The sequence below is a fragment of the Hylobates moloch genome, unplaced genomic scaffold (genome assembly GCF_009828535.3).
Source record: "Hylobates moloch isolate HMO894 unplaced genomic scaffold, HMol_V3 SCAFFOLD_20, whole genome shotgun sequence".
In the NCBI taxonomy this organism is placed as follows: Eukaryota; Metazoa; Chordata; class Mammalia; order Primates; family Hylobatidae; genus Hylobates; species Hylobates moloch.
The window spans coordinates 24,022,605-24,045,281 of NW_026652295.1; the positions used below are offsets into that span (position 1 = coordinate 24,022,605).

A 22,677-nucleotide genomic window follows, 5' to 3' on the forward strand; every position below is an offset into this window, starting at 1 on the left:
GAGATGCTCAAAATAATAAAGGCATGCAAATTATGATTTGGAGGGAAAAAATATGAGGCCATAGCGTTTAGGTAGATAATAAATGACAGAGATAGAACACTCTCTTACAACAAATGCTGTAAATGGACAGAGGGATAGATTTGGAAAATCACTATTTTGTAACCATCATAGTTAAAGACTGGTTTGGGTTTTAGTCTGGAAGAATCGCCAAGGGAGCTCCTGATAAAGGAACAGGATATTTGCATGTTGTTTCCCAAGAGATTGCTAGTAGTAAGTACCATATATAGGGCAAAACCAGGACACCTTGACCAGGCACTCAAAATTAACATTAATGAAGAGCAGATGGAGAGTATGCATGAGAAGGGAGTAAGCATGAATAAACGATTCAAATGCAAAATGAGTAACAATTTACAAGAAAAATTGCCCTGTACTCCAAAAAACAGAGAGATCATGAAACACTTAAAGGCTAAGGAACTGTTCCACATTAAAGACAACTGAGAACAACTAAATTCAATGATCCTGTACTCTAGGAGGGGATCTGAAACAAGCTACCGAGGATACTGGGACAACAAAACGAATATGGATGATAAAGAGTTCAACATTCCCTGAGTTTGGTAATTTTACTCGAGTTATGTGAAATATTCTTGTACTTGGAATACATGCCAAAGTACTAAGGAAGGGGTAAGGAAGCAACAAAGTGTGCAACAAACTCTCAAATAGCTCATAGGTATAAATGTACAGAGAAAATGAAAAAAAGTGGCAAAATAATAAAAATGAGGGTAAAGATTACACAAGAGCTTTCATATTACTCTGGCAACTTTTCTAAATTATTCCAAAATAAAAACGTAAACAATGGCTGCCAAAATGCCTAACTTGGTGAACCTAAGTATAATTCAATATGGTAAATTAATTCAACATGGTAAATTAAGAGCACAGGCCCTAGAGCCAGCCAGCCTGGTTTTAAATCCTCCATACTTATGATCTGAGCTTGAGCAAGTTACTTAACCTTTGCATCTATTTCCACCAAAGGTTGAGAGGTTAAGACAAGAGCTTAGAAGAGTACCTGGCTATAATAAACATTCAAAATGTTATTTCAAATAGATTCTAATTTTTAAATAAGAGGACACATGAAAGCATTTTGAAATTTAAGAATGGCGCTTTCCCATGAAGCACGGCATAAGGCCAGGTTGCTAACTGTTGAAAGCTGACAGTATGTCCTTGATTCCTATTCTTGTTGAAGTTACACACTCAATTGCCAGGTATTTTTCTTCTGAATTTACTGTTTAGCCACAGACTATGAAATGAAATAATTCCCTAAGGTGACCAGTAACATCAGTGAAATGGAAAGAAAAAGTTAACACTTCAAACTTTGTGTATTCACCTGAATAGTCAGGGAACTTTCACCTATTGTATTTATTTATTTTTTTTTTTTTTTTCCCCAAATTCCAACCAGAAGCTAAATACAATTGGAAACTGGTAAGCACTAGTTTTACTCCAAAGGAGTAGGATCATTCAGATTTACTCCAATAAAAGTATGCAACCCTTAAGCAAAGCTTTTCTTCATTTAAAAGAAAAAAAAAAAACCTATACAGTAGTCTTTCCTTATGTTCATTGCACAAAATGGTTCTGCTTTTAGAACTTTGACACTCAATGGTTAATACAATTTAAGATTCCAACTTTATAACCTTTTTCTACTCCAAAACACCCTTGAAAGGTTTTTCTTTAGGATGGTGTAGAAACCAGCATTTCTGCACAATTCACTGGAATTTTTTTCTTTGTAATAAAAATCTCTTCTTTGTAAAACCCCCCCAAAAAAAAACCAAAAAAGAAAAAACAACCAAAAAAAAAGTCCTCTACCTATCATGGTTTCTGCAGCTATGAATGTATTTCTCAGTTTTATAGCTGCTTTATAGCTACTTCAGACTCCAGATCTGCTTTAATGTGTACAACTGCATCCACACGCAGCAGAATACTCTTACAATAGCAACTTGGGGAAAGAGATCTGGAAAAAAAAAAAAATACATGAGTACCAGGAAACAAACATGGCCCAGTAAAATATGAGGCAAAAAGGCCTACAATGAGATGCGTTTTTCATTTAAGATTTCTTTCCCATGGTTGTATTTTCTTTTTTTAAACAACCAGTTCTGGTCATTAGAATGAATCTGACAGTGCTCTGGAACAACTGTGATTATAGCAAAGCTATTGTTTTTAAAAATGTTATTTATACCTGTTACATTCACTTCTCACCCTCTAAATACTGATGACAGATGTCAAAGAGGCAAAAACCAGCACAAATGGGAAGACCATAAAAGTGAGTATCACCTTGTGCTTTCAGATACATTTAAGCATTTCAGTGTACAATAGTCCTTTCATTTCACATTTTTAGTAAGATACTGATGCAGTGCAGCAAATATGCAAAGCATCTTCTTTCACACAGTCCGTGCACGACATCTAATTTTTGTTTAAGTTCTGAGATAAAAATGATTTAAAAAAATCCAGGATGAACAAGTTTCAAAATGCATAGTGTTCTGTGCATGAGTCCATTTTCTTTAAACTCTGAAAGAATAAAGTGGTAAGAAAACAAGAAAAAAAACTGCTGCTGCATTCTCTGATCTTCTCCATTTTGTTGGTCAGTACTCTACTCTGGCATATAAGGACGGAGGTGATCCTCTATGGTGCCAACTGCCCAGTGGGTGAGCTGTTCCTGTGGCAGGTAGAGGCAGATGCTGCATAACTTGAAGATTGTAGCTTTGTTTTTTGGAGTCTGGAAGGGGAAACATTTTAATATTTTTTAAAAATAAGACTTTAGCGTAACTGTCACATGAAGTCCATTTTCCACAATTTATTGAACATCTTAACATACAGAGTAAGGGATAAATTGTAGTCCCTATCCATATTCTAGACAGACAAAATCTTGCCATATAAGATAAAGGAAAAATTTATGCAGAATTAGAAGATAAAAAGTTAGGGAAGTAAACCAGAGACTACTTGCTAAAGAAACTAAAGCTAAAGGCATTTCATGGGGACAGATTTGAGAAGTCTGAAGTCATTTTTATATAGAGGAAGATAAAGCAGATGTGGTAAGAATAGAAGCTAGTGAGAGGATGAAGGAATAGGTAAAAATTTAAGGCTGGGTGTGGTGGCTCAGACCTGTAATCCCAGCACTTTGGGAGGCTGAGTCAGGAGGATTGCTTGAGCCCAGGAGTTCAAGACCATTCTGGGCAACATGACGAAAACCCATCTCTACAAAAAATATAAAAATTAGCTGGATATGGTGGCACACGCCTGTAGTCCAGCCACTCGGGAAGCTGAGGTGGATAACCTGCGCCCAGGAGGTCAAGGCTGCGGTGAGCCGTGATCCACATGCCAGTGTACTCCAGCCTGGTGACAAAGTAAAACCCTGTCTCAAAAAATAAATAAAAGATTTAAGCATATCCTGGGGTAAGGGACTAGAAGAAAGCCAAAGTATCACCAGCTAAATCAAAACCCTTATTTTTAAAAAGTAGTTACCATTTGAACATCCAACTTAACTACAAAGTTCATCTTTTGTTCACTATCTAGCACCTCTAAAAGGCAAAATAAGGACTCTGACTTTGAAGATGTCTGTAGTGTACAAATGTAAATGAAACTATATATATGTACATATACTTTACTTGTATTAGTTAATTTTAAATGTTAACAACCTTACGTTAAATTTAACAACCTTATTAGGATTATCATTTGTTCAATTTCACAGAAGCAACATGCTCACAGCAGTTACCTGTCCAAGATCATACAGCCAGCAAGTGGCTGCATCTAAAAACTAAATTGCAATACTTGGATTGCTGCTTAAATGGGAAGTGGTTATTTGTTGTTGGCGGTGTTTTTTTTTTTTTTTTTTTTTGAGATGGGGTCTCGCTGCATTACTCAGGCACGAGTGTATTGGTGCCATCATGGCTTGCTGCAACTCTAAACTCCTGGGCTCAAGCGATTCTCCCCTGCCTCAGCCTCCAGAGTAGCTAGGACCACAGGAACATGCCACAATGTCCGGATAATTTCTTTGATTTTTTGTAGAGATGAGGTCTCACTCTGTTGCCCAGGCTGGTCTTGGACTCAAGCAATCCTCCCATTGGCCTCCCAAAATGCTAGGATTACAAGCGTGAGACACTGTGCCCAAATGGAAGTGCTTATTTGAAATAAATGTGGATCTTTTAAATGTATGTCCCTCATCCTTTTAGATTTAAAAAGTCGGCCAGGCGTGGTGGCTCACGCCTGTAATCCCAGCACTTTGGGAGGCCAAGGCAGGCAGATCATGAGGTCAGGAGATTGAGACCATCCTGGCTAACACGGTGAAACCCCGTCTCTACTAAAATACAAAAAAAAAAAAAAAAAAGAAAAAAATTAGCTGGGCATGGTGGTGGGCACCTGTATTCCCAGCTACTCAGGAGGCTGAGGCAGGAGAATGGTGTGAACCCGGGAGGTGGAGCTTGCAGTGAACTGAGATCGCACCACGGCACTCCAGCCTGGGTGACAGAGACTCCCTCTCAAAAAAAAAAAAAAAAAAAAAGTCCTGGTCAGTGCTTCTGCAAACACAATGTGTTTCAAATCACCTGAGGTTCTGTTTAAAGTGCAGATTCTGATTAGTAGAGCCTGAGAATCTATATTTTTAACAAGTTCTCAAGTGATGTTTATCCAATGCCCACACATCTGGTAGACATGCTTTAGGGCAATGGTTCTCACTACTGTTCACCAGAATCGTGACTTTTAAAAGCTTCGAAGGAGGTGGGTTTTTTCCCTTTTGTTTAAATAAATAAATAAATAAATAAATAAATAAAGCTTGCCGGGTTGCTGTAACGTGCGGCAAAATTTGCGAACCACTGTTCTATGGTGAGGCCTAGGAAACACTTTTTTAAAAATTCATTTTTTGAGACAGGGTCTCGTTCTGTCACTCAAGCTGGAGTGCAGTGACAAGATCTCACTGTAGCCTCCTAAGCTCAAGCAATCCTCCCCCTTCAGCCTCCCCAGTAGCTAGGACTACAGGCACACGCCACCACGCCTGGCTAGTTTTTATATTTTCTGTAGAGATGGGGTTTCGTCATGTTGCCCAGGCTGGTCTGGAATTCCCGAACTCAAGCAATATGCCCGCCTCGGCTTTCCAAAGTGGTGGGATTATAGGCATGAGCCACCATGCCCAGCCTATTTTTTGCTTTTTAAATAACTTCAAAAATAATGCAGTGTTGGGGGGACAAAACAATCAAGTAACTTGTATAAAAAACGTTTACTAACCAATAAGCTTTTTGAATGAGCCTGTAAGTGGTTTTCAAAAAAGCTGCTTACCTGCAAGTGCTGTCTGTCAATGAAGAGAAACACTGACTGGTTAGGATTGTTGACAACGATTCCAGTCTTGTCCTTGCGGCTCAGTACATGCAGAAACTGTTTTTCATAGTCACCGTGATGAAACTCAAATTTGGCCTAATTACAAAATACAACATTTATATTTAACTACAAACAAGTTATACTACCTGAAACATCTGCATCTCTATGCATATAGCTGTGCTGTCCAATAAAGCAGCCAACAGTCACGTTATCTTTTCTTCTTTTAAAAAAACAAATTTTGGCAAACCCACAACCAATAATATCACAGGCAAAATTTAGATTAAAAGCAATTTACAATTCCATTCTTCAGTAACATTAGCCACATTTCAAATGCTCAATGGTCACATGACTACTGGCCACAATTAAGAACAATCTCTTGAGATACAGAATATTTCCTTAATTGTAGAGAATTCTATTGGACAGTACACTCCAGAGACAGTTGATCAGGAAATGCTCTGCATCAAAATGACTAAATCCTAGTACTCCATGATCATAAAATTGTATTTTCAAACCTACTCAGTCCAAGACTCCCACCATAGTACCTTAAGCCCCAAGGACATCTCTTTTCTTTTGATTAGGAGGCACATTGTTAACTGCTGTTTCTAAGAAAAAAAATAAATGTTTATTCTAACCCTAGCTGCACAACTCACTAGTTATGTGACCTTATGCAAATCCCTTAACTTACCTAAACTTCAGCTTCCTCATCTATAAAATAAGGCTGTAACCCATTTCACAGGACAGTTAAGAGGATTAAATGAAATGTAAAAAGCCCACAACTGAAATACAGTTTTGCTCCTCACAGATAGGCTATGTTTTTATGTGAATTTTTCCCACAGCTAGCCTTGGGTGGTTCTCAAAAATTCGTGAAGTTATAAAAGACTGTTATCAATTAAGTCAGAACACTCCCTTCAATCCTTTAACATGAGGAAGATCAACTCCATCCTCCCACAAAATATCTGTTGGGCATGGGGAGACACCAAATGCTACATGACATGACCAGGCTTGATGGAGAATTCAAGAAACCTAGATTTAACATTCAGGAAACCTAGATTTAACAATATGATATTTAGATAATACTGAGTTGTACAAATAATTGTTAGTCCATTTGGTTCAAACAAATTTTATTGTCGTTACGTCAAAAACAGTAGGAAATAATAACATTGAAAAACCAAGTTCCTGCTATGCAGGATTTTATACCTAGGAGCTTATCTTATAAATCAGAACATAAAATATGATATAGCATCACAATATACTATATGTAAAATGATACTGAATTGTACTTCCATACAATTCAAATATTAAATTATTAGTGTGATCATAAGCATACCAAAAGCATGCTATTAGCTAGTAAAAAATAGAAATAAGGTTACGTCAGCCTTAAGGGGCTTATTATACTGCTGAAGAGGACAAGTACATCCAAATATAAAACCCACTTGCTTCAAATCCTTTCCCAGAATAAGATGTGGTTATCTGTAAAACTCTAATTTTTTTTTTTTTTTTTTTTTTTGAGATGGAATTTCACTCTTGCCCAGGCTGGAGTGTGATGGCGTGATCTCAGCTCACTGCAACCTCCACCTCCTGGGTTCAAGCGATTCTCCTGCCTCAGCCTTCCAAGTAGCTGGGATACAGGCATGCACCACCACGCCTGGCTAATTTTTTATTTTTAGTAGAGACAGGACTTCTTTATGTTGGTCAGGATGGTCTCAAACTCCCGACCTCAGGTGATCCGTCCGGCTTAGCCTCCCAAAGTGTTGGGATTACAGGCGTGAGCCACCGTGCCCGGCCCACATTGGGTTATCATCAAACCGCTATAGGAGAAAATAAGTAAGTAACGGTAAGTAACACGGGAACATTATGATTTTGGATTGCGCCTTTAAAGATTAAGAGAATTTTCCCAGGACGAAGTAGTGATGGTAAGTAATCTGATAAATGCTGACTGGGCATGGTGGCTCAGATCTATAATCCCAGCACTTTGGGAGGCCAAAGCGGGAGGATCACTAGAGGCCAGGAGTTTGAGAGCAGCCTGGGCAACACAGTGAGATCCTATCTCTACAAAAATAATTAGTTGGGCATGGTGGTGCACACCTGTGGTCCCAGCTACTCATGAGGTTGAGGTGGAAGGATCACTTGGGCCTGGGAGGTCAAGGCTGCAGTGAGCCATGACTATGCCACTGCACTCCAGCCTGGGTGACAGAGTAAGACCCCATCTCACCATCTCAAAAAAAACCGAAAAACAAACAAACAAACAAAAAAACAGCCATACTAGGAAACAGAACCAACACAGAAACAAATGTGTTAAAAACTGAAATACTATTCAAGGAACAAAGCTGCAATATGGTAAGCAACCAGGGTGGGTGCAAGAACCAGTAATCACACTGAAAAAAGGTTTGAGTGAGACTGAAAAAGGCCTTCCTTATAATTCTTTAGCATTTCAATTCTATCATATTGAATATCCACTTACCTGAAAAGAAATGGTACACACACACACACACACACACACACACAAACACACAAAACTTCTCATAAGCAGCATGAAAGAAGTAATTCCCACAGAAGTAACGAAATATTCTAACAGTCGGGGGAGGAGCTAACCTCAGCAGTAGCATTAATAATGAAGAGAAAAGAAGAGATACATTTTAGCAGTACCTCCCAGCACCTCACAGTACACTGAAGAACTCAGTATTTAAAAACAATCCTTATTCTGGTTCCGATTATATCCTCACTACCCATGTATTCAGGTTTTAAAGTGCTTCAAAAGGCCAGGCACGGTGACTCACACCTGTAATCTTAGCACTTTGGGAGGCTGAGGCAAGAGGATCACTTGAACCTAGGAGTTCAAAACCAGCCTGGGCAACAAAGCAAGACCCCATCTCTATAAAAAATTAATTAAATTTTAAAAATAGGTACAGTGCTTTAAGAGTCAAAAAACAAAAAACAAAAAGAGGCCTGCAAGTTAAAACTTACCATTCCTTTTCTCATTTTCTTTGAGAAAGAACTGAGTGAGTTATATTTAAGGCCCCTCATATAGGATATTCATAAATTTTAAATTACTTCAGAAAAGCAAATTAGTTCTTACAATATTAACCTACTTACTGCAGTTGAATTCTAAAGTTATTACCTACATCATACTGCTTACATTAAGTCCAGAATTTTAAGATTCTATAGTTAATATAGGCAACTTTTCACAGTACAGGGTCGTGAGTTAAAAGCACAGTCAGTCCAGGCTTTTATCCTATTTAACTGCCTTGGGCCTTATTTACCTAATTTCTGTCTCAGTTTCCTCCTATCTACCCAGTTATTTTAAGGACTGAGATTAAATATATATATAAAGTAAGAGAAAGTCTAAGGCCAGGTGTGGTGGCTCATACCCATAATCCCGCCACTTTGGGAGGCCAAGCCAGGCAGATAACTTGAGGTCAAGGAGACCACCCTGGCCAACATGGCAAAACCCCATCTCTACAAAAAAAAATACAAAAATTAGCTGGGTGTCATAGCGCGCGCCTATAATCCCAGCTACTCAGGAGGCTGAGGCACAAGAATGGCTCAAACCTGGGAGGCAGAGGTTGCAAGTGAGCCAAGATCACGCCACCACACTCCAGCTTGGGCGACAGAGCAAGACCCTGTCTCAAAAAAAGGACGGGCATGGTGGCTCATACCTGTAATCCTAGCACTTTGGGAGGCCGAGGTGGGTGAATCACGAGGTCAAGAGATTGAGACCATCCTGGCCAACATGGTGAAAACCCATCTCTACTAAAAATACAAAAATTAGCTGGGTGTGGTGGCATGTCCCTGTAGACCCAGCTACTCGGGAGGCTGAGGCAGGAGAATCACTTGAACCAGGGAGGCGGAGGTTGCAGGGAGGCGGAGGCTGCAAAGAGGAGGTTGCAGTGAGCCAAGATCACGCTACTGCACTCCATCTGGCAACAGAGTGAGACTGTCTCAAAAAAGAAAAAGCAGAAGCCTAGTACAGTCAACTCTCAATAAACATCAGCCATGACTTCAAAGAGTACTTGACACAAGACTAAAGTTAACTCAACTATTTCAAATAAGGTCCCAGTGGGAAAGGCAGGGTATTAGAAATTTGAAAACCTACTGTAATAAGCAGACCTACATTTTTCCAATGGGAAATCCTTAACTAAAAAACAATAAAATCCTAACACCACCTCCAGAGAGCAGCTAGAGTTATCTGAGAACTTTAAACATGCCTTTTCTATTGCTGTTTTCATGTCTTTTATATTCATTTTCTCCCTTCAGTCAGATATCATCCATTAAATGACAAAATACAGATGCTCCACAACTTGCGATGTTACATCCTGATAAACCCAGTGTAAGTTACGCGTATTTTAAATCAAAAAGTGACTTTTTAACTTACAACAATTCCAATTTACGGTGACTTTACCTGGATGTAGTCCCATCATAAATCGAGGAGCACAATGAATTCATATGGCTTTCACATCATGGTAAAGTTGAAAAATCTTAAGTCGAACCATTATAAGTCAGGGGAATCTGTATACAGTACTTTCTTATGTATGTAACCAATGGATTATCTTTAAAACTTAGTTGAATTAATCTTAAAACATTAAAAATGATAATTATTAGAGCTTATGTGTAGCAACATTACCGTGGGGTGGGAGAGGATATCAACTTATACAGTCTGTGAGAAACATAAGCACCACAAAGATACTTCAGGGTAATAAGTAGAAGCAAAAGTTTTAAATGACAAATAATCCTCATGATCAGCTTAAAATAAAGAAGCCTTCTAATATTTGATTTAGTGTACTTAAAATGAGTCCTTAATGTCATTTCTTTTACTGATTATAAAAGTATACTTAAGAAAATCATGGCAATATATGCCATAAATTATAAAGGAAACACGTATGTAAATATACATAATAAAAAAGGAAAGTTAGCTACACTTGACCTACAACTAAGAATAATTAACACTTTGGTGAACCTCCATCTTCTATGCATACAAATATACTATAAATAAAATTAGGTTCAACATGAGTAAATGCCCTTAACACTAGAGGGGGGACTCACCTGAGCAATGTCTAGTATACCATGACAAAAGTCCAAAGGCAGCAAGATTTTAAGGTTAAGAATGACTACTAAATTTACTTCTTTCCTCTATAATTTTATATACAAATCAACGTCTACGAAATGGTTTCTTCACCCATTTCAGATCACACTCCTTTGGGAAGCAGCAGTTAAATATATGGTTTTAGAAGGATGTGTGGTGAAGGGTTCAAGAGTTACAGATCTCAGGAGCTCATCTGTGGGCCCTTCTATAAATCAGTAAATGTCCACTTTAAAAGATTTTCTCTAGCCATAATTTCAAAGCCACACTGGGCAGGTGGAACCACCACACTGTCAAGAGATTCTATAATCCAAACGCTCTCTTCTCTTGCATCACAATATTCTAAATAGGGGAGACTCGTGAAATAAAACTATCAGAAACCATTTTCCCAAAGAATTTCTCAAGTTAGACCCTATTATATTCTAGTATTTTTCACATATTGAAATACTCATCACACTTATTTTAGACCAAAATACCTGAACAGGCCTAAAAGGCTCATCAGATTCTTTCCACCTAGAAAACAGGAGACAGACGATTTTTTCAATATCATTCCGAGGCCAAAGAATGAAATCCATCTCCTGAGTACAGCCAATTACATCCTATAAAATGATTAAAAAAAAAAAATAAAGTTTACTTTTAAGGAAACAGCTACGTCAAGCAATGTCACAAATTATAGGGTTCCCCTACGAAAACATTTTATAAGTACAAAAGACCTACCATATATCATTTTATATCTTAGGAAGTAAACATAATAGTTTATAATCTGAATAGCTCATGATGTAATTTTTTATTTTTGGAGACAGAGTCCCTCTCTGTGGCCCAGGCTGGAGTGCAATGGTGCAATCTCTGCTTACTGCAAATTCCACCTACCAGGTTCAAGTGATTCTCGTGACTTAGCCTCCTGAATGGCTGGGATTACAAGTGTGTGCCATCATGCCTGGCTAATATTTTTTGTATTTTTAATAGAGACGGGGTTTCACCACGTTGGCCAGGCTGGTCTCGAACTCCTGACCTCAGGTGATCCACCCACCTCAGCCTCCTGAAGTGCTGGGATTACAGGCGTTTAAGTCACTGTGCCTGGCCCTAATTTTGATTTTTATCTTGCAGAAAGTCACATACACTCAGTCCAATGCTCCTAACACCAAGACCTAGATTTATCAGTGCATGGTGAAAACAACAAAATCTCTGATATCTGTTGTATTGTCGGACCCTGAACCTTTATTTCCACCTTTAAAAATCAATCTATTTAACAAAGATGTCTCAGAACTCCTAATATGAATCACTATCCTCTTACTATAGCTGAAATGCTATTTTTATGTTGATAGAAAACTACTTTTCTCCATTCCTGACTTCTGCTTCATTATTGTAGCCAGCATATTAATTTTTGAAGTCCATAAATCTCTTCCAGACCAGTATCTGGTTATCTCCAGCATTCTCCCCAAGTAACTGTGGGGATCTCTTGGTTCAGTTATGCCCAGATTAACTTTTAATATGTTGCAGAAGTTTACAAAGCTGGAAGCACTTCCTTATATTCATATTCCCCCCAAAAAAGGAAATACAATAAACGGAGACATAAGACATTTATCCACAATAATACACAATATTATGAGCCTAATACAACAAAGTTGTCCATGTTTTACTCAAGGTCAAATTTTCAAAAACAAACCTACTTTAAAAATTTTAAAACTTTATGCATAACACTTAAATTATTAAAAAGTTGGCTACTGGCAGGGTGCAGTGGCTCACATCTGTAATCTCAGCACTTTGGGAAGCCAAGGCAGGGGGATCACTTGAGGTCAGGAGTTCCAGACCAGCCTAGCCAACATGGCAAAACCCCGTCTCTACTAAAAATACAAAAAATTAGCCAGGCATGGTGGCTCACAACTGTAGTCCCAGCTACTTGGGAGGCTAAGGCAGGAGAATCATTTCAATGCGCGGGGGCAGAGGTTGCAGTGAGCCAAGATCACGCCACTGCACTCTAGCCTCAGCGAAAGAGCAAGACTTTGTCTCAAAAAAAAAAAAAAAAAGTCCGAGATCATCAACACCTAACACAGATTAAAGAAATCCCTTTATATACTTTATCCACATAAGAATGGTCTGGCGTAAAAAATGTATTTTTCTAATCCTATAAACACAATGCTTTAAAGTCATGATCCCAGTTATCAACATGGCACAAAGACAAATTTACCTGAAGAGACTGGTCACTATCATAACTACCCACTTTAAGGGGGGGTTGGGGGGGAATTCAAGGTTAATCCACAGAAACTTTATCAAGTCAAGACTTAAGGCAGAACTTACCCTTCTCATAGACTGATATCGAGGAGCATGGAGCTGTACCACATCCTTCTGTAAAAGCTCTAGGGAACTTTCCAAGGAATAGCTGGAATCTCGCACACCTTTCAGGATATTTTCTTCATAATTATTTGTCATGACTGGTATAACCTCAGACACTTCAAAAAGTGCTGACTTTTTCTTCTAAAAGAAAAGAAAATCGTGTATTAACCCACAGGGAGCACAGCCTTTTAACACCCAGTTCATATTACAATGTCATGTAACATTAACTCCACAAAATTCTTAACTGTCTGCAGTAAGTTATACACTGAAAACACATTTTCAGATAGGTAATTCCTTCTGTTCTTCCCCTACCGCCCCCCTCCAACCATACATGTATAAGCTATCACTAGAATGTTTAAGGCTTGAGTTTTATAGCATAATGGTATCCATAGCATTATTTTGGACAATACTTCTTAAAATTAAAAATCTCACAAGTTTTAAAACAACACTATTCAGACAAATGAATAGTTTTATTCCTTATATGGGCCAATTTCCATTACTTTCTCAATATTACATAATCAAAACCATCAATATTTGTGGGTTTTTTTTTTTTTTTTTTTGAGATGGAGTCTCGCTGTGTTGCCCAGGCTAGAGTGCAGTGGCACGATCTTGGCTCACTGCAATCTCTGCCTCCTGGGTTCGAGGGAGTCTCCTGCCTCAGCCTCTCGAGTAGCTGGGATTACAGGCCTGTGCCACCAGGCCTGGCTAATTTTTGTATTTTCAGTAGAGACGGGGTTTCACCATTTGGCCAAGCTGGCCTTGAACTCCTGACCTCAAGTGATCCGCCTGCCTCAGCCTCCCAAAGTGCTGGGATTACAGGCGTGAACCACTGCACCCAGCCAAAACCATCAATATTTGAAAGACTAAAAAGAAGTACACCAAGTTCTCTTTTAATACTAAAGACCAAGTACGCATTACAAAACTACTTTTTAAAATTCTGTACTATTAAGTATATATCATGAATTATTCAGGGCAACTGCATGGACACTGTCCATTCACAGAATAAAACCAGATTATCGTTGGTGTTAAAGAATTAAGATGGTGCAATTTGGGGCAATGTATAGATTAAATACAAAGATCTGGTCTCACTACTTATTATCTTGGATTTATTTAAAGAGCATACATTATATCATCTTCAACTGAAATCCAATCTCATCAATTTTGAGTCAGCTTGTCAACAAAAGTGGAGATGTAAGTCCTTGTTACCACCCAATCTTGGGACAGTCACTTCAAAAATTACTTAAAAATCACTTTACAATGCTATACTTCAGCAGCTAAGAATGTTCTTAAATACAACTAACCTTTTAGGAGTTAAGAGTTGGGGCTATGCATGGCAGCTCCTGCCTGTAATCCCAGCACTTTAAAACGCCATGACAGGAGGATCACTTCAGCCCAGGAGTTCAAGACTAGCCTGGGCAATACAGTGAGGCCTGTCTCAGCAACAAAAATAATAAAAGAGTTAAACAGTGGGGGAAAACCTGGAAAACTTCCAGATACTTAATAGATACCATACAAATACTAAGACTGTATTTCTGATCTGAAATTAGCTAACAATTTAAGCACCAAAATCCAAGTAGCACTTCCTTATATTCATAACCTCATCTTTGGTCAAATAAGCCTTGCTGGTAATTTAAGAAAATGTTCATTTTAAGTTGCAAAAAACACTGCTTTTATCATCCCATCCTTGACTACTCACAACTCACTGTTTGCTATTTAACTGTGGAACTAATTCTTATTAAGACCTCCACCGCCCCTAAAAATGAAACTTCTCTAGGTCATTTTGAATTTTTAAAAACTGTACTTCTATACAAGGCAAAATGAACTCTAAGTAAAAAAGAAAAAAGAAAATCACACTTCTAAACACAAATTAACCATTTCAGTATTTAATTGCTCCTAAAAGGTGTATTCTACTTCATTAAATGTACGAGAAAAGGTTACCTACATTACGGAGTTTAAGAAACAGGCTAACTTTAGCATATAAACAGTCTGATTACAATTTCACACTTTCAAGCATCTTATTTATACTCTATATTAGATAATCTTTAAATTCCATCATAAGGTTTCCTATGTTAACTCCACATAAAATTTTGTAACGTTGCCCACCCCATGTCAACTCAGTGTATACTACTCATGTGTATACTAAGCTTCAGACTCAAATTTATTTCCAAACCAAGGAACGCTCAAGGATCTTTTCGTAGGCTGCAACTGCTCAATTCACAGAATCACCCCTAAGGGTGAAAAAACAGAGCATACAAAGCAGACTTTTTTCAACCACTCTTTAACCTAATATTCATAATAATTTAAGAGTAACAAATAATATACACTTACAAAAATCACTTGTGCTAATTCACCATTAAGAACTTTAAATTACCTTCTCCTTGAATACAAAGGCAATATACATCTTGAAGTCAAACTGGTCAGCTAGAGATTCTTTTTTCTTTCTAAGCTGAGCACGTAGTCTGTTCAGAGCTTGTTTCTTCCGGGAGTTTGGGTCCCCCATTTTGAAATACAGGTGGTACTAAAGCCTTTGGAAATTGTCACTAAACTATGGGCACTTTTTCTTAAGACTCAAGTACAACAGAAACAAGTCATTTTTTTTCCTGCTAATATGATTGATTAGCGAAAATCACGACTGTAACCCAAAAACTGCACCTTCTGTCAATATTAGCAGACTGTCATATTACAGGGTCAAGAAACAAAAGCTGCTGTCCAGTCATGTTTGGACAATAACGTTTGGGGTCAGACGGGAAAAAGGGAGGAAAGAAAGGAAAGAAAGAGGAGAAAATACTTTAACTTTCTGGAAAACACATTTGGCTTAAGTGCCAAAATAAAGGCTTTGCGGAGAAATGAAAAGCCTATAAACAGGATTTAGGTGTGCAATAAAACACAGCTGACACCAGACCAATCCCTAAAATCCATCCGGATTTTCCCCCCTTTTTAGAAAAGGGATTAAGAAAAGGAACAGGGAGGGGGAAGTGTGATCCTTGCTTTCTAAAAAAAAAAAAAAAAAAAAACAACTCACCAAAACCAAAACCAAAACCAAAACAAAACACCAAAACAGGGTGGGTGAATGAAACTGAAATATCCAATTAGATTTTACCCAGCCAGCTCCATGGCTGTAGTACCTAATTCTTAGTTATTTCAGATTTCACTATTGCTATGTATTGTCAGTGCTTGTTATTGATTACACTTGGTGGTGAGCAAAGAGAAAAGTGCAAAATCGTTAGAGAAGGAAAGGGAGAGGTACAGGGTTTCCCTGCAATCAACTACAGTGTATACCGGGGGCGGGCAGCTGTGGCCCAAAGGAGCCATGAGAAAAAACAGCGGAGTCATTACCAACTTCCCCATCACCCACATTTTCATCCTCAGGCGGCTGCTAACGCTGCTGCCAAGGAGAATCATGACGGCAAAAGGAAAAGGGGTATATAATACGGTATTAATTATTCCGGCTCTGTGGTTAGACCTGATTAATGCCCGGGTTCCCAACACCCCCAGCCTGCAACTAGTCCTACATTCCCCGAGGGAGACTTCCCTGTGGATCTGCCCCCGTTGAAGATGGTGGGGAGTGCGATTTATCTTCTTGTGAGCATTGCCGAGGCAAAGGTGGCGGGTTCTTCTCCCAAATCCCAGGCGGTGCCCGGAGACCACCTGCCTTCCACCCCCCCAGGTCCCACCCCCACCCCTTGCCTTCAGCGGCAGCGACTCACTCGCACCACGGGAGACACAGGATCACTCAGGTTTTCACTCATTTCATCGTGGAAACAATTCCCGCCCGGGTGGAGTAGGCGGGAGAGGGTAAATGGGAAGGTTCAGTAGGGAAAAAAAGAAAATAATTGTGTTAATATTACTTCTAAGGTAAGCCCACCCACCCTCCCCCCAAAAAATTAAGTTCCCGAATTAGCTCTCTCTCACGTTGAACAGACCATGTTTCCAGAGTTTGGACTGTTTAGGGCGGGGTCGTTAGTTTGCTTCCCGAGGAGCAGGGGGTGGAACTGAGGCAGCTAGGGCGGGGTGGGTGACGGGGAAATCCCCTCCCTGTCCCCGCGGAGCCCGGGACTCACGGACCGACTCTCGGGCGGGGTTTGGGCCCTCTAGCCGCAGCCTGCGGGCGGAGCGGTGGCGGCGGCGGAAGAGGCGGCGGCGGCGGGGGCGCTGCTGGTAGCACGGGCAGGAGCCATGTCAAGAGAAAACCACCAGCCAACTGAGCCCCTCCATCCCCGCTGCAGTGCGCACTGTGACTGGACCGCCCGCGCTGCTGCCGCCGCTCAGCCCCCACCTGGGACCCATAGTCTGGCTCGGCGCCCTGGGCGGCGACGTAGGGGAAGGACGCGGAGACAGCGGCGACAGAGAAAGAAAAAGAAAAAGAGGAAAAACGAGGAGAAAGATGGGGAGTTGGATTGGTACTGGCGGCGGAAGGGGAAGGGAAAGGAAGCCCTGTGCTAATCGTCAGCAAAGTAACCCCCCAAAATAAAGTTATTTCAGTTCGAGCATCTGCTCTTGAGTCTTTCTTCCCCCTACAGTCGGATTCCGGCTCTCAGGAAAGGTCGAGGAGACCCGGAGGGGGGAAAAACCGAAGCGGTTGGTGAGCGTCCGCGGCGGTACTGCCTCGTTCCCCCCCCCGCCGGTGGCTGCAGAAGCGGCGACGGCCTCGGGCGCCTCGCGGGTCCGGGGCAGAGTCGCGTTTGAGAAAAGAAGCGAGAACAAACAACTTAAAATGGCAGCGACGGCCACTGCGTCACCCGCCTCTCACCGGCACCGCCCCGGTATGACTGCGACTGCGCGTCCTGCGGGACCCCACCATTTGCGCAGAATCAAAGGGGGAGAAAGGATTGGAGGTGGGAAAGTTTTCAGGGTTACCGAAAAAGAGGAAAACAGATCAAGACTACAGAATAGGAACAGGTCTTTTAAAAGTGGAGTCTTTGAATTTAACCTTTCCATTTGAGTAATCTCGCCGCAAAAGGGGAGTTTGAGAGTTGAGACTCCTCTCTCCTCCAGTATGGAGTGTCCAAGGGGCGTGGAAAGGGACTCCCCGCCACTCCTTCCGCCCCCCTTCTTCAGGAAGTCCCAGTCTCCTGAGTTGGCGCTTCGCCCCGCCCCGATGACGTCATAAAAGCACGCCCTCAACCATCCTCAACAAAACACCCGGATGGAGTCGCACTTCCCGAGTCTCGTCAGCCTCTCAGAGTCAGGTTGGGGGCGGGACAGAGCCGAACCAGCGACCTGGGCGGGCCAAAACTGGGGAAGTGGGCGGAGAGTGGGCGAGGGTAGGGGCGGAGCAAAGAGGGAAAAGGAAAGTGTGTGTGTTGGAAGATTCTTATTTCGATTCTTATGATTAGTTAGTCCTTCTGGGGGTCGGCCCCGCGGTATCCTGCGGCAGCAAACCCAGAACTCAATTCGACTCCTGGAATTTAAACGGCGTGCGGGAGCAGATGTCTCATTTTAGTGCCACTTGCCTCTGTCCCCACCCCGCCACGTGCGCAGGCAGGGAGGGCGGTCCTCAAGCTTCGAACAAGGTCAAAGACGCTGTTCAGACGTTGCTGTTGTGGCTTAGGAGAGGAGTAGCCCAATCTGACTGGTGGATTTTTGCCCACTGCTGTCAGAACACCCTTTCTGTTAGGATCCCCCAAGACCTCAGACCTACAGCCTGCCCCTTAGATGGTTCATTGTCTTCATCGAAACGTTTGCCGCCGAATCGCACGTCCTTGGCACCAAAGAGCGTTGAGTCCATTTTTCAAAGCTCTAATGTGCTCCTTAAAACAGTTATGTAAGTACTTAGCAAAGGTCAATACTCCACATAAGCAATGCTTATATGCTCATTGGCTACTCTGCTGAGATTTTAGAAGTCCGTAGGGACCCCAATTACTACTTTTCACTTCGTTAAGTCAAAACAGATCAGCTGTAATAACATTATTTCAGCCATGAGCCAAAAGAATAACTGGTACCCACCCTTCAATATAAATTGTCCAGAACCAAAGGATGAGAGTCCTGAGGTTTCCAAATAACTTCTAATCTCGGAAGATAAAGCTTGCATTTTTCTAGTGCTTTGCTGATTTGTTTTCAAAATCATGTAACTATGGGAAGCTCACAGGGTTAAAACTGAAAATGTCACGTAGTTCAGGGCATTGGTTTAAAAAAGAAAGATTTTTAAAAGTAAGCCGAGCACGGTGGCTCACGCCTGTAATCCCAGCACTTTGGGAGACCAAGGCAGGCTGATCACCTAAGGTCAGGAGTTCGAGACCAGCCTGGCCAACATGGTGAAACCTCGTCTCTACTGAAAATACTAAGATCAGCCGGGCGTGGTGGCAGGCGCCTGCAGTCCCAGCTACTCGGGAGGCTGAGCCAGGAGAATCGCTTGAACCCGGGAGGCGGAGGTTGCAGTGAGGCGAGATTGCACCATTGCAGTCCAGCCTGGGCAACAGAGCGAGACTCCGTCGGAAAAAAACAAAACAAAACAAAACAAAATATGAGACACAGGAGACAGTATGATCTTCAGGTGATCCGCCTGCCTCAGCCTCCCAAAGTGTTGGGATTACAGGCGTGAGCCACAATTCCCAGCCAGCTTATATGTTCGTGACCTGGCCCTGACTTGTATCCATGATCAACTTCATGGAAGAATTTTTAAAATAACAGCTTTATTGAAACGTAATTCACATACCATATTTACCGACTTGAAGTGTACAATCCAATGGTTTTTAATATATTCAGTGTTGTGCAGCCATCACATTACCCCAAAAAGAAACCCTGTACCCATTAGCAGTCACTTCTCTTCTTTCTAGTTTATGTTCTGTCTATAGATTTGCCGTTTCTGAAATTTCATATAAATGAAATCATTTAATATGTGGTCTTTTATGACTGGCTTCTTCACTTAGCATAATGTTTTCAAGGTTCATCCATGTTGTAGCATGTATCAGTACTTAATTCCTTTTTATTGTGGAATAATATTGCATTGTATGAATATTCTATATTCATTCATCAGTTGATGGACATTTGAGTTGTTTCTGCCTTTTGGCTGTTATAAATAATGCTGCTATGAAAATTTACGTAAAAGCTTTTGTGTAGACATATGTTTTTAATTCTCTTGGGCATATACGTAAGAGTAGAATTACTGGGATATATGTTAACTCTATCTTTAACCATGTGAGAAACTGCCAGATGTTTTCCCAGTCCGTTGCATCATTTTACATTTCCACCAGCAGTGTATTCCAATTTCTCCACATTCTTGTTATTATGTCTTTTTTAGTATAACCGTCCTAGTGGGTATGAAGTATGTCATGATGGTTTTGATTTTCCTTTCCCCAACGATTAATGATGTTGAGCATCTTTTCATGTGCTTATTGGCCATTCTAATATCTTCTTGGGAGAAATGTCTATTCAGAACTTTTGCCCATTTTTATTTATTTACTTGTTTATTTATTTATTTATTGAGACAGAGTCTCGCTATGTTGCCCAGGCTGAAGTGCAGTGGCATGATCTCAGCTCACTGCAACCTCCGCCTCCTGGGTTCAAGCAATTCTTCTGCCTCAGCCCCCTGAGTAGTTGGGACCACAGGCCCCTGCCACCATGCCGGGATGATTTTTGTATTTTTAGTAGAGAAGGGGTTTCACCATGTTGGCCAGGCTCATCTCAAACTCATGACCTCAAGTGATCCACCCACCTCGGCCTCTCAAAGTGTTGGGATTACAGGCGTGAGCCACCAAGCTCGGCCTTTTGCCCATTTTTAATTTAAAAACTTGTTTGTTTGTTTTTTTTTTACAGACGAAGTCTCGATCTGTCACCCAGGCTGGAGTGCAGTGGCGCGATCTCGGCTCACTGCAAGCTCCGCCTCCTGGGTTCACGCCATTCTCCTGCCTCAGCCTCCCAAGCAGCTGGGACTACAGGCACCCACCACTGCGCCTGGCTAATTTTTTGTATTTTTAGTAGAGACGGGGTTTCACCGTGGTCTCGATCTCCTGACCTCGTGATCCACTCGCCTCGACCTGCCAAAGTGCTGGGATTAACAGGCGTGAGCCACCGCGCCCAGCCTAAAAAATTGTTTTTTAAATTATTGAGGAGTAGAAGATTTTATTCTAGATACAAGTTCTCTGTCAAATACATGCTTTACAAATATGGTCCCCTATTTTGTGGGCTGTCCTTTCACTTTCTTGGTGATATCCTTTGCAGCACAGAAGTTTTTAATTTTAATAAAGTCCAACTTACCTATGTTTTTCATTTGTCCCTTGTGCTTTTGTTGTTTTATCTAATACACCATTGAAGAATTTTTTCACTACTATAATAATCGTGAAAAAAACAGTATGGAGCAGATGTTGAGGAAAAAATGAAGTTTTTAGTTTCAGCTACTGTGAAACAGAATTGGAGACACCTGGTCACAGCTGAGCAAATCCTATGACACTGTGTTATGGGACTGTGCTAGGTCTTAATGAGATGAGCCAAGAAATAGCAGCAATGTCCCCTGGAGGAAGAAAACACTGCTAGCTCAATTTTCTCTGTAACTTGAAAGGGCTATAAAATAAGAAGGTAATCAAAGGAACTAAAATTTTTAAAAGCCGTGACCAAACGTTTCTCAATGAAATTCAGATATAAGTCAGAGAGCACTCACTTAAGATTTAGCTTCTGTAACTGTGGGAAAATGCATTTCATTATGTTAGAGATGGCTTACTTAGGGTTAGGCTGCTTCAAACACAATAGGATTTGTGGACTGATGATGGTGGCACCTTGGCTAAAAATATCTGCTTAACTTCCCTTTTGGAGTTTTAAATTATACCACTAGATACATTGAAATTTCCCTGGTTGAAATGCAGATACCACTGCAAAGGTTACATGTTAATGAAATAACACCTTACAGAGATTCTGTGCCAGCCTCCTTTCTGAAGAAACACAATGCAGGCCAGCTTGGGAGGGCTCCTGTGTTAACTTCCAATCTTAAAGAAGGACAACCTCAGATAATCCCAGTCTCTGACATTTATAGCAAGTTAGGAAATGATTTCTGAAACCTGTGCTTATGTAGCCTAAATAAATGACAATAAGATAGACAATGAAGTATTTAACAATTGGTCTTCACTTTTCTAAAAACAGCCAGGCTTTTACACTGAAAACATACATTGTCTGTACACACATGCTCTTCTTTTACAGAAATCTAGTTTTCTCAACATGCTCAAGCATATTAGACTTCTCCAGATTCTCAAACATCTTGTCCCTTCATTAGTGCTATGAAATTTGTCAGATATGGGCCTTGAATTTTGGCCATATTTATGATTAACAGTTCAATAAGCATGTTAAATGTCTACAACAGAACAAGTTTATGGTTAGACTCTACAGGCCTGGAGAACAAGTTCTATTGCTCTACAGTTTGATCCTGAAAGCAGCCACACCAAGCATCTTGTCTCCAGATTTCAACTCTACAGATTTACCATCTAAGATAATTGTGATATTATGTGTTAATAAAAGTTCATAATCCAATGGGGATTTTCACAGCACATACTCTAGCACATACAGACCTCCCATCCACAGCAGAGCTGCATGGTTATGAAACAAAAAGGGTATTAAAAGGAGAAACTGTTTTGAGAGCTATTCTTACCCTTTTTAGGAGCATCAGGGGATAGCTTGGTAGTTTCTTCTTTAGTCTTACCCTTATTTCATGTTAGCCCAAACTATAGAGGTCAGTGCTTATTTGCAGGCTGATTGTTGAATATTTACTGAAGGCCTGAAACAAGTTGTAGGCTTGAAAAATGAGATTTGGGCCGGTTGCAGTGGCTCTAGCCTGTAATCCCAGCACTTTGGGAGACCGAGGCGGGTGGATCACCTGAGGTCAGGCATTCGAGACCATCCTGGACAACATGGTGAAACCCCGCTTCTATTAAAAATACAAAATTAGCCAGGTGTGATTGTGGACTCTTGTAATCCCAGCTACTCGG

General features: G+C 40.7%; 1 protein-coding gene across 2 annotated transcripts; it reads right to left on the reverse strand.

Moving 5' to 3' along the window:
• Nucleotides 1-1,260: 1,260 nt before the first annotated feature.
• CUNH6orf62 (chromosome unknown C6orf62 homolog) lies at nucleotides 1,261-17,506 on the reverse strand. Of its 2 annotated transcripts, none has more exons than XM_032140731.2 (5): nucleotides 16,474-17,506; nucleotides 12,731-12,907; nucleotides 10,909-11,031; nucleotides 5,317-5,451; nucleotides 1,261-2,764 (listed from the first exon to the last, which is right to left on the reverse strand). In XM_032140731.2, exons 1-5 carry the CDS (start codon nucleotides 16,513-16,515, stop codon nucleotides 2,639-2,641), a joined length of 603 nt encoding a protein of 200 aa, XP_031996622.1. In that variant the 5' UTR covers nucleotides 16,516-17,506; the 3' UTR covers nucleotides 1,261-2,638. The 2 variants fall into 2 exon arrangements, with proteins under 2 accessions (XP_031996622.1, XP_031996621.1); XM_032140730.2 differs by lacking the exon at nucleotides 16,474-17,506 and adding an exon at nucleotides 15,138-15,938.
• Between the last annotated feature and the right edge of the window lie 5,171 nt (nucleotides 17,507-22,677).